Raw genomic sequence first — 12882 nt, 5'->3', positions numbered from 1 at the left:
TGGAAGTGAACTTTGACTTCCTGTTGTGATGCTTACAAATTTATCACTTCCTACCCTTACGGCTTTGACTTAAATTGTAAAGGAAAGATCATCTTTGCCTCTGGATGGAAGTACTTCTATCATATGTTCTCTGTTTTTCTTGTCCCTTCTTATTCCCTTAAAGAGGTTTGCTCACAGTTCTCATTTCCTTAGAGACTTGCTCTTCTGTTTTTCAGTCTTTTTTAATTCCCTCCCTGAAGCCTACGCTCTTATCTTAGAAACAAAAAACACAAAGGAAAATAAAAACAGACATTAGCTCACCTAAAACCTGCCTTTCTCTTTAAACAACCATGCTTTACGCATAGTCTACACCAGGGGTCTCAAACTCAACTCAGCATGTGGGCCGCAGAGCAAGATCACAGCCCTTCGGCAGGCCGCACTAGGTCTACAAAAGGCAACTGTTACGCAACACTTTTCTCACTGCAGTTGAAAACAAAAAAAAATCAGCACAACAAGCACAATCGTACATGCAGTTTACTCAGTGTCACAAAACGACCAGAAACTGTAGTTCGCATCACAACTGCTGTCAACTAAGCTAATATCTAGCTAGGATGCTAGAGAAATGAAAAATACAAGTAGGCCCCTAGGCTTACTTAATTTTATCCAAAATATTTTGAACTTTGTGGATTAGTCTGCGGGCCGCACAAAATTGTTCGGCGGGCCGTGAGTTTGAGACCCCTGGTCTACACTGATCTCTATTCACTTCCAGGTTATTACTTGACCCACAGTAGGCAACTTCCTCTTACTGTTTAGTTTACTAAAACTGCTCTGACTGAAGTTACCAACACCAACTTCAGTAGATCCTTTTGAATCATTATCTTTGTTCTGCCACATTTTTCAGTGATAACTTGATTCTTCGTTAATCCATTTCCTCCTTTATTTTCTCTGGTATCTCACTACCCTGATGTCCTCTGTAATCCCTTGTCAGTTTTTACTGGCTGTGCTTTTCTTTTAGAAGTTGGTATTTCCTGTTATTCTGTCCCATTTTCATCTGTCTTTATATTTATTCCTGATGAATTCATGCACTTACAGAACTTAAATTAAAATTTTTATTAAGTACTTATACATCTGTAGCACAGATCTCTCTTAGGAACTCTTATCTTATATATCCAACTACTTATTCATATCTTTCTTCAGCAGTTCCACAAAATCAGAGTATCCAAAAACTTTAGTTTCTCTTTGAGTGACCCTCCAGCCCATGAAGAAAACAAACATTCTACAAAAATAACTCCTTCATTTATGTTGGAAAGTGACCCACCAGCAAAGCCAGAAGTATAAAGTTAATCCTAAGTACTTACTTTTCCTGACTAAATCTGTAGCATTGTATCCTTTAGGTTCCATCTTTTAAACATCTACTAAGTTTGTTTATCTCTTTATAATGCATTTGTTCAAATCTTTATATGTTCTTTTGACAATTACAGTATCTCACTAGTTTTCTTCCAGTCTTTCTTACCTCTAATTTTTCTTCTTTTTTTTTTTTTTTTACAGAGACAGTCAGAGAGAGGGATAGATAGGGACAGACAGACAGGAATGGAGAGAGATGAGAAGCATCAATCATTAGTTTTTTGTTGCGACACCTTAGTTGTTCATTGATTGCTTTCTCATATGTGCCTTGACCGTGGGACTAAAGCAGACCAAGTCACCCCTTGCTTGAGCCAGCAACCTTGGGTCCAAGCTGGTGAGCTTTGATCAAACCAGATGAGCCCGCGCTCAAGCTGGCAACCTCGGGGTCTTGAACCGGGGTCCTCCACATCCCAGTCCGATGCTCTATCCACTGCGCCACCACCTGGTCAGGCCTTACCTCTAATTCTTTATTACATCATTACTTCAAGAATTTTCAGTGGCCCCCCCATTCTACAAGATAAAATTCCAATTCCTAGGTGTGGCTCAAAAAGGTCTAGGCCAGTGTTTTTCAGCTGCCAGTCCACGGATTAGTGCAGACAGCTCTTTCACGAACTGGCACAAAATTTTTGGTGGACTGGCACTGATGGTTAAAAACTACTCTTCTAGGCCTTTCTCTTTTCCTCTGTTCTCATCTTTAGTTTCTTCTTTATACTCTGTTCCCAGCCATACTGAATTACTTGCAATTTCCAGAAAGAGCCATTTTTTCACCTATCCCTTGAATATATTTATACCTTCACCTGTGATAAACCTCGGTTACCATTTTCAAGATCCAACATACTATATTTTTTTTCCTTATGAATCCAGTCTTGACATCTTTTCCCTTATTCCTACCCACCCATATACATAATCATGGAAATATTATTTTACTACGAAATCACATTTATTTTCTTTTATATTTTGTTTTAAGGATGGACTTACTGGCTTCAGTACATAATTAGAAAATATTAATGTAATTTTACTTTATGACTTTAATCCATGTAATTTTAATTTATAGATGCAGATTTATGAGCTATAGTAGAAATCTCAACATAAACCTACATAACTCCAATCCTCTTTTGGACAGAAGGAGCATGAGTAGGGAAACAATAGTAAAGTTTGATTTGTTTTATAAGAATATATGACTCATTTCTTAATAACTGGATTTCTTTCGTAGGTGTTACTGCAGATGATCACATGATGAAAGTAGAGACTGTTCACTGCAGTGCTTGTAGTGTATATATCCCTGCTTTATATAGTTCAGTACAGCAACACTTAAAATCTTCTGATCATATCAAAGGGAAGCAGGTAAATGTGGATCTATCCTAATGAAGTCCCTAAATTATTTATTAACTTCTTATTGTCCTGTGTAGGCCATTTTTTCCCATCTGCCTACTTGTTAATCTTGTGTCAATAACCGTAAAGCATCTAGAGAGGCAGTGTGTACAGAGCTTAAGATCCTTGGTTCTGGAGCAAGACTTTCTGGGCTTGAATTGTGGTTCAATACCTAAAATGTAATTAACTTTTGTTTAAGTGTCTATCTATAAAGTGGAGATGGATAATTATTCTACTCTTACGTGACTTTAAAGATTAGTTTAATTAAAATATAAAAGGCATTTAAGATAGTGCCTGGCACATTGTAGTCATTTAGGAAATTATAGCTGCTGTTGAATTATTTTCATTAACATTTTTATAAAGTTGGTACAAAATGATTGTGTGTGTTTGTGTGTGTGTGTGTGTTTTAGAACTAAAAATAAAGGAAATCTCTGACTACAGTATTTTTCTGTGGTTAGAAAAAATAAATTTATAAAGGATTATTGGTTACTATCCTTATACTTTTTAGTAGAATTTACTCAAAAATGCTGAAAGATTTTACTATTTTCTTTTTGTTAGCATATTTCTGCTTTTATATTAGTTGCTTTTAGTTAGTCAAATTTATTTTTTAAATAAATGTTTATATTGGGCAAAATTTGTTTGAAAAGCAAATTAAAAAATTCAGGTATTAAAGACAAGTTTTAAATAGAACATACTTGGGTCTTAAATTTTTTATAATGAAGTGTGAACTTCATTAAGCTGTGACTTTTTCAGTTACTTTGAGCACATATAATATTTTATACATATTTGTCTTTTTGACATTTTTTGACACTTTTTAAAAAAAAATAGATGTTGCATATTATTACTTTTCCTCCCTGTATAAAACAGTCTTGTGATAGTTACAGCCCAGAGGTAGACTAATTAATTACTCTAGCTGTATGAAAAATTATTCCTTCTTTTTTGGTAGCTTGAAAATTAATAGTTGGAGTAGTTGTCACTGAGGAGGTGGAGGTAGAATGGAAAGGGCAGAAAGCAATTGTGTAGGTGACCTAGACTTACGGTATTTGGTGAACGGGTGTGTGTGTGTTGTTGAAGCTGATTTACTCATTGAATCTTTATTGTTTTAATTCGTAGATTATTTGCATTGTGGTCACAGTAGCTGTTTTTGCTTTATAGCTTAATTTGACAGAAAGTAAATCATTTAAGGATTTGAGCATACAGTGTCGTTTTAATTATGGAAATATTTTTAATGACTTGGTTTTCAAGTATTTAATGAGTCCTATTTCTCATAGGCTTATAAGGAACAAATAAAAAGAGAGAGTGTCTTGACTGCTACAAGCATTTTAAATAACCCAATTGTGAAGGTGCGATATGAACGTTTTATTAAGGTAAGATGTTAGGACATAAACTCTTTAGATTATATTGTAATATTGTAATAATTAAATTGTGACATGGTAACTGATGTTTAAATATAGTACATTAGGAAGAATTTTGGCATATAAATAAAACATCTGTGTTTCCTAATAGTTTGGATTTATGATGGGGGAAAGCAGTAAGCCATTTCTCCTTCAATCCCTTTCTAGCTCTGGGTTATTAGAGAGATACACAGGAGTCTGATAGAAGGTAGGTCAATGTCAGCTTTATTCTTGATTTTTAGAAAAAGGATTGCTTGAAAAATATGTTTTAGATGTGTAGTTATACAAACCTTCTAATATTTTACTCCGAAATTAGGTAGGCTTGTGTTCCCCCAACCTGTGTTACTGGTTCAGGTGGACAGCAGCAGCTTTCTCCTCGTTTACCACATGACTAGAACAGACTAGGATGTGTCCTTTTTATTTCTAGGAAGACCCAGAAGAAGGGACCCGGAAGGGATTGAGTTGTGCATATCCAGTTTCTTTTTCCAAGTTTACTAATTGGATAAATTGTTCCTCTTCCTTGGATAAACTTGGAAGGGAGGCAGGACATCAGATACGTTACTTCAATAAAAACTTCCTCATGGAATCAGGAAGTCAGGAGAAAGGTTTGCCCCTAATATTAGGAAGTTCAGCTGTGAACTATTAGGGTATATTATACCTGGCCCCGTGCTTCTCACAGTTTTTGCCTTGCAGTACTGAAAAATCATAAAATCGTTCTTTACATTTTATAGATACCTATAGTATAAACAAGAACTTACTGTTGTTCAGGAAATAATAGAAATAAATTTTAGATTTTAGTTTTTGAGTTCTTATAAAATAATACCTTATTTTAAAAATCATCCTACCCTGAGAAGAGTTGTGTTGAAGATTTACAAAAGTCTCTTATTTACATTAGTAAGGAAATCTTTATTTTGTAAATTTGAGAAGTTTTGTTTATTTTGGTTTTTGTGGTGATTAACCATACACTCTTGAAGAAGCCTGATATGGAATATCAACCAGTGGTTGTTGATACCAGTTCATTGCCAACAGGAATCCCCAATTTTGGGTTCAGTGAAGAAGGAAACTTTATTTAGTGTAAAACAGCTTGGCCCTGGCTGGTTGGCTCAGTGAATAGAATGTCAGCCTGACATATGGACATCCTGGGTTTGATTCCCTGTCAGGGCACAAAGAGAAGCAACCATCTCTCCCTTTTCACTTCTTCCTTTTCCCCTTCCTTTCCTCCCCCTCCTCTTCCTCTTCCCCTGAGCCAGTAGCTTGATTGGTATGAGCCTCAGCCCCAGGCACTGAGAATAACTCGGGTTTGTCTGAGCATAAGCCTCAGGTGCTAAAAATAGCTCAGTTGATTCAAGCATTGGCCCCAGAGGGGTTGTCGGGTGGATTCTGGTTAGGGCTCATGTGGGAGTCTGTCTCACTATCTCCTCTCCTCATTTAAAAAAATACAAACAAAAAACAAAACAGCTCAATTGTGATACAGCAGACTGTGAGATGGTCCTGGGGCCAGGTGGCCGTGGGACCAGGCCCCTCTGCCTAGACAGCTCTGCTGAGCTCCTTGCTAGCCTGCTTTGCAGCTCTACTCTGTGCTCTGGTGAGACATCTTCGATGTTTCATTTCAGCCAGGGAGATGCAGTTTCAGTGGAAAAGGAAAGTGCATTCTCAAAGCCACAAGGCCCCTGGTCCTTGATTGATCTGTCCTCATGCAGATAACTCCAAATCCTCGCAGTTTGGTCCAAAGGCACTGACCTGATTGGTCAAAATAGAAATCTTCTGATTGGCTAGAGCTGTATAGCGCCAATTGGATAGGGAAAGCCTTAGTCATACTGGTTGAAAATAGATTCCAGGAACTTGTTTATAAGGGCTGGCACAGATTACAGAAACACAGTGCAAGGCAGGCAGTTCAGTTCTCAAAGAACAGTTTGTGTGAGGTGGTCCTGTGTAGAAATGGCTGTTAAGCCCATTTAAAAAAAAAATTGAACCCAGTTAGCCACCAGGATCCCTTCTTAGTAGAGGTCTTCTTTCTCAACATTTACTATACTTAATGACTACTAAATTAGCCTTCAAGTGACTTCCAAGTTTAATCTCAGTTCTTTTGGTTTGTCCCTCAGAGGCTTATTTTCTGATTTGTTAACCATATTTGTCACTGTTTATTCTTGACACTACTTTTAAAAGTGACTGCATCACTGAGATTCAGTTTTTTGGGAGATATGGCATCAAAAAGATAGGAGCTAAATTAAGAAAAGTTAGATTTTTATCCTTGCTATATCACAAACATTTGAGAAGTTGCTGGTTTCTATTGATGTAGGAAAATAATTTTGAATGAGAGAAGAATACAATTAGAATTTGTATGTAGAATTTCAAGCTGTCTGTAGAGTCACCTCATGGAAAAGAGACATCACTGATAGGAGTAAGTGTCTTGCTCAAGGACCTATTTTGGAGAGAGTACGTGAACAGAGGACTCCTCAAGAACCTTATTACTGAGTGTGATCCATGGACCAGCAAGCAGTATTGGCATTACCTGGGAGCAGAAATGGCAGTTTCATTTGTTTTTTTTAATCTCAAAATATTTATTTATTTATTTATTATTAATTTTAATGTGCAGGGTACATAGGTTCAGAGAAAACATCTCCAGGTTATTTTGACATTTGATTATGTTGCATGTAGTTTCATTTTCTTAGTTCATGTCCAGGCCTATTGAATAAGAATCTTCATTTTAGTAAGATTCCATTTGATTCATTTGTATTAAAATTTAAGAACTAATTGACATTGCTCAATGATTTCCCTTTTCAGAATTTCTGTGTACTCTGTTCCCTGTTGTCATTCCCCAGAATGCCCTCTGTTTGTGGTCAGCTCTGGGCATGGCTTAAAACACTTTCACTTTCAAGTACTCTCATGCTGACAAAATAACCCTTTTTAATCTTTGATCCATGAAGATAATCAGTTCATTAGATTCTCTCACTTCTCCAACTGTATATCATCTTGTTCCCTGGCCTGGACCCTCATTGTCAGCCCTAAAAACAATGCAGTCCTATCATTCTAAAATTCCTTACCTATCTTTTCTTCTGCCATTAACCAGGTCCCAGCACTATGCCCTCTAGGGTTAGCTTTATTAACTGTCCCTCTTGCTAAAAATATCATGGAATTGTGCCAGTACTGTGTTTGCCACATTTTCACTGCACTTCACAGTGATTTTACTTACTACCTACTGTACTTCACAGTGATTTTCCTTACTACTTATCAGTGTAATTTTGTTTCATACAGTGACTGTTTCAAACCTTTTCCACTCTTCACATATCATCCTTACTCCCCTCAATTCCCCGAATGCTTGCTGCTTTCTTTCTTCTCTTGGGGAGATTGAGACCATTAGGTGTGAACTGTACTTCTCTCCTTTCTGCGTTAGATTAGATTTATGTAACTTTCCCTTACCTTTATTGTTATCGGTGAAGGAAAATACCCTTTTTTGCCCTTTATCTGTGTCCTTGTTTCATCAGTTATCTCTTGACTTACTTGCATCTGACTTTTTCCCTCTTTGTTTTACTGTCTTTCCCAAACAGATGTGCTTATGAGTTCCCTAAACTAAAAATGACTTCACTCTTCCTAGTTTGTGGTCATACTTGAAAATATAGTTTACCCTGCATTGTGCTTTTTATTTTCCCTATTATTCACTCTTTAACCTGGTAGTTCTTAAGTGGAGGTAAGTAATTAGTAGCACATAAAATTAAGTTAAAATCAAAGATTGGCTGAGGCCCCTTTAAGACCTAAATTAGGGTTTTTCAACCATTTCTTAAAAATATCTCTGAAATACTTCTTAAATATGCAGGTTACCAGACTTCTTCCCTGGAAATTTTGATTCAGGAGTTCTGAAATTGATTTAGGAATTTGTGTTTTTAGCAAGAGATAATAACACTATGTGACTAAATTAAAATCTGAGTGTGGGACTTGGGCCTTTGTCTTTTGATGAGAACATTACAGGAAATTGTGACAGTTAATTCTTGGGCAGTTCTTGTTTAACTTTCACTTATCCTTTTGAAATTGCTCTAAGATTACCAGTGACCCAATTTTCATACAAAAATTAAAATACCTTATACTTTATTATTTTAAACTTATGAAATAAAGGGCTAGTGTAATAAATCCCTCAAGTATTCATGCAGCTTTAATGGTTATCATCTCTACTGACCTTTCTCAGTACTGTTCTGTTATTTGTTTGCTTTACTTGACACTGTTGATCTATCACTTATTCTTGACACTTTGTTTTGCTAGATAATATTTTGCTGTCCTGGGTTTCCTCCTACACCGAGTGTTCCTTTTCTAACTTCTGTCCCCATGTATAGGCATTTCATAGGGTTTTATTTTTGGCGCTTCTTTTCTACTTTCTCCACCACCCACCCCTGAATTGTCCTGTTTAAGACTTTGGCTTCATCATTCACTTTGTGCAAGCAATTCACAAATCTAAATGTCTTACTTTGAACTCTCTTCTGAGTTGTAAATTCATAGCTGTCTTATTAGTCACTTAGACATCTGAAATTCTAATTAATATGTAGCATATACCTACTTCTTCCCATCCCCCATCTGTTTTATCTACTCTGTTAATGGCATCACCACATCTTTTATAGTTGACTTTCTTGGGCTATTGGAGTAGCCTCACTAGTATTCTCTTGCTATCTGCTTATTCCTACCTGGTTTATCTTAAAATGTACCACCAGTCTTATGCTTTCCTCCTTAATAACCTTCATTACCTCTTTGTTTCCTGATACATAAATACGGACTTCTGATATGGTCCAATTTTTGAGACTTAATCTGGATACATAATTCAAGTATTTAAATAAAAATACTAAAATAAATGGTATCTGAATATTTGATGAATTAAAATTTTGTTTACATTTTAAAAGAAAGATACATAATTTTGAGTTTTTTAAAGATATTCTGCAACTGTAGTATATTGATTACTATTATAATCAAGCAGAACATAAATTGTTGATTTATCTATTTTTACGAAAACCCATATATTTGCCTTTGTTATACCCGTGCGCGCCCACACACACACAATTTTAGAAATGTAGTTAAGAAAATATGGCCTTTAAACCTTCCAGTTTATGGAGTATAAAGTAATGACTTCAACGATGTAAATGCTTATGTTGAAATGATTAGGTATGCAATAGATATTTAGTGGATTTGTTGTAAAAAAGCTTTAAAAAATAATACAGTCATCCCTCACCATATCGCGGTTCATTTTTCATGGTCTCACTGTGTGACGGATTTTTCGCTATATTGCGGGATTTTGCAGAATATAGGTATTTTTATATATTTATTATTTTTGCAGTAAATAAGCATAGGAAGTGTTTATAAGAGTGTGGGAAAGGTTTATGAGTGTGGGGAGGGTTTATAAAGCCTTAAAATATATATAATAAAATAAATATTAGGTTGCTACTTTGTGGATTTTCATCTATGGCGGGGGGTTCTAGAACCCAACCCCAGCAGTAGAAGAGGGACCACTGTATTTATTTTGATGATACAGCATATAAAAATTTCACTGACACAAAAATGAATGTGCGGATTTTAAAAGCTATTTCTCATGTTTTTTAGGGTGACAATCCTTTTGAAATTCAAGGTCATTCTCAAGATCAGCAAATAGAAGGAGATGAAGAGGAGGAAGAAAAGATCGATGAACCTATTGAAGAGGAAGAAGAAGAAGAGGAAGAAGAAGAGGAAGCGGGGGAAGCGGAGGAAGCGGAGGAAGAGGAAGCGGAGGAAGCAGGGGCAGCGGAGGAAGAGGAAGCGGAGGAAGCGGAGGAAGTGGAGGAAGCGGAGGAAGCGGAGGAAGCGGAGGAAGCGGAGGCAGGGGGAGGAGGAGAAGGAGCAGAGGCAGTGGCGGAGGTAGAGGAAGTAGGGGACGGAGAGGAAGTGAAAGAAGGAGTGAAAGAAGAAGCAAAGGAAGAGCAAGTTAGCCCTGTTGACCAACCTGGAGAAAATTAAATATAAGGTATTAGATTTAAAACAAGCTTTAAATTTCTGTCCTAATGTGGAAAAGGGTAAGAATTTTAATAGTTTAAAATATGAGAGTTAATACCCATGTTGCATGCATTCCACACATTAAAATTTGTTTTATATAATTTCTAAAATTTTGGCATTTGTTTTAATAAAATGAAGGTATTAGTTTAGTTTTTATAGCTACCAAACTTAGATTCATTAAATTGTTTGTATAATTTTTAAGCTTAATTTTTATTACTTCATTGTGTTAGGATAACAAATGTGTGTTGTTAGTATATCTATTCTAATCATTTGAACTTAAATGCTGCTCTTGGGAGTATATATTCAAGTGTGCATTAATGTTTTTGAATACTTACCCTGGAAGAGATAAATTGGGCAAGTATTTTGTGCTCTGTGTATTTTTTTACCGCATTGGACATTGAATAGTAATTTGCGTTAAGATATGCTGCAAGGCTTTTTGTGACCATGTTTCCCTTTGTAGCAATAAAATGTTTTTTACAAAAACTATCTGGATTAGCAATTTTAAATGAAACAGTTCAGCAGTGAAATGAGTATTTAAAATCAGAATTTGCCTTAATGCACGAGTTCAAATCACAAGTATTTTAAGATGATTGAGAAGACTTGAATTAGAGAAAAAGTTTACCTTGATCATATTTTAAAATGTATTACTAAATATTTTTTAACGTATTTCAAATAAAGGTCAGTCCATAACTGACCTATTTATACTTGTTTTAATTCATGTCGTTTCTTGGTGCCTGTGTCAAATCTTGAAATCTTTTTGAAAATACATTTGAATACAAATAAGTTTTCATAGTTGTGTTAGTTATTTTGTCATGTCAGTTTTTGTTAGAAGAAACAAAAAGCAAATACCACTTTTTTAAAAAGAATTATTTCTTTCTTGAGTATATATCTCTTCTCTTTTTATTTTTTGTAGTCCATATGTTTATATTCTGTAAAAGACAAGATAAGATTGACCATTTATGTCACTGAGAAGCAGTGCTCTCTCTCTGAATTTTTACTCTGGCCACCTTTGAGAGGGGCATTCTTTCAGTGAAATTAGCTTCTCAACATGGATCAATATATTGGTATATTAAGTAATTTTAGAGGCATTAAGTGTATTACTGTATTAATAGTTGTATATTTGCATGCAGTAATGTTTTTAAAGAGATTTTTTTCCCCCAGGCCAATATGGGTTTATTGTTTTGGGCTAGATTTGCTTATCTTTCAGCTGGGAAAATACAATAGGCATTTATATCCACTTACAGGGATTTGTAGCCAAATAAGTTTAGTTGAAGACTGGAGAAATTTGGAGCCTGTCTAGGAGTTTGTATTTACTTTAAAAAGTTTCAGAAAGGAAGTCTTTTTGCTCAGGAGTTTGCATTTTAAGGATATTAGGACTTGATTCACTTTCTTGTTTCTCTTATTTAAAAAAATACTTGTGGAAGGGCTAAGGTAAAAGGCAAATAGTAGACCTCTCTGAGTTGGAATTCAGAAGTTCTTTGGCACTAAGTAGGATGTTGTTTTTTTTTTAAAGAAACTTTTTAAAAGAATGCTGTATAGAAAGAATCCTGAATAACAACTTCTAAGTAAATGTTTTAGAATGAAGGATAGGAAAGAACATCTAAGTAGTGATTTTTGTAGGAAACATGTAAAAACCTTTATGCAGACTAGCTTATTTGCATAGTATTAATAAATGCATTTTGTTAAACATGCTTCATTCAGAAATTCAAGTTTACTTGTATCTTACTGGATAATGTGTAGATAGACAGTTTGCAGGCAGATTAATTTTTGTGATCCTTTGTGTTTAATTTTTAATAACTTGTGATACGGATTTATGTAATGTGTTTAATAATTTTAAGCTTCTGTTATCCAAGTATTATTTTTTTCCTTTGTTAAAAATCTAATTAATTTTAATAACCAAAGAAATTTATTTAGCCTACACAATTGTCTAAGCCAGATGTCTATGGACTGTCCTATATTCTTTCCTTTTTATCCCTTTCTACCTCCAATCTATCAGCAAGTTTGTGTTTCCTGCTTCCAGTATTTATCTTCTTACCCTTCCATGTCAGCTGTTACCAACCTAGTTCAAATCACCATTATCTCTTTCCCGGACTATTGAAATCGCTTAACTCATCTCACTTCTACTGTGATACTGCTGGACTCAGTTTTGTACACAGAAGTATATAATCTTTCTGTTACTTAATTTTTATTTTTTTTCTGAGAAAGAGAAAGAGGTGAGAGGAGAGAGATGAGAAGCATCAACTCATAGTTGCAGCGCTTTTAGTTCATTGATTGTTTTCTCTTTTTTTTTTATTAAGTGTGAAGCAGGGAGAGAGAGAGACAGACTCGCACATGCGCCTGATTCCTTTCTCATATGTGCTTGACCAGGGGGCTCCAGCCAAGCCAGTGACCTTGGGTCCAAGCCAGGAACATTGGTGTCTTGTCTATGATCCCACGCTCAAGCCAGAGATACCGTGCTCAAGCTGGCGAACTCAGGTTTTTGAACCTGGGCCCTCAGCATGCCAGGTCGATACTCTATCCACTGTCACCACCTAGTCAGGCAGAAGTATATAATCTTTTAAAAATGTAATTTAGATGATGCTAGCCTCCTGCTTTATTTTGTACCTGTACAATCTAAACTCCTTATCACGGCAGTCAAGTCTGGCATAGCTTTCCAATTGTATATTACACTGATACTGTTCTCAGCAGCCTTAAAGATCTGTTACTTATTTTAAAGGAAGCTCTTCCCTAC

General features: G+C 35.6%; 1 protein-coding gene across 6 annotated transcripts in view; it reads left to right on the top strand.

Annotated features, from left to right (window-relative positions):
* ZNF326 (zinc finger protein 326) overlaps positions 1–10637 on the top strand; it is a 42110-nt gene extending 31473 nt beyond the window's left edge. For all 6 annotated transcript variants that reach the window (XM_066376824.1, XM_066376825.1, XM_066376823.1 and 3 more), the window contains 3 exons: positions 2597–2727; positions 4026–4121; positions 9726–10637. In XM_066376824.1, the coding sequence (XP_066232921.1) occupies positions 2597–2727; positions 4026–4121; positions 9726–10115 (617 nt within the window). In that variant the 3' untranslated portion in view covers positions 10116–10637. The remainder of the gene's footprint in view (positions 1–2596; positions 2728–4025; positions 4122–9725) is intronic.
* The last annotated feature ends 2245 nt before the right edge of the window (positions 10638–12882 follow it).

The sequence above is a fragment of the Saccopteryx leptura genome, chromosome 3 (genome assembly GCF_036850995.1).
Source record: "Saccopteryx leptura isolate mSacLep1 chromosome 3, mSacLep1_pri_phased_curated, whole genome shotgun sequence".
Lineage (NCBI taxonomy): Eukaryota > Metazoa > Chordata > Mammalia > Chiroptera > Emballonuridae > Saccopteryx > Saccopteryx leptura.
Note: the sequence above shows the minus strand (reverse complement) of the source record. Positions and strands in the feature narration are given on the sequence as shown.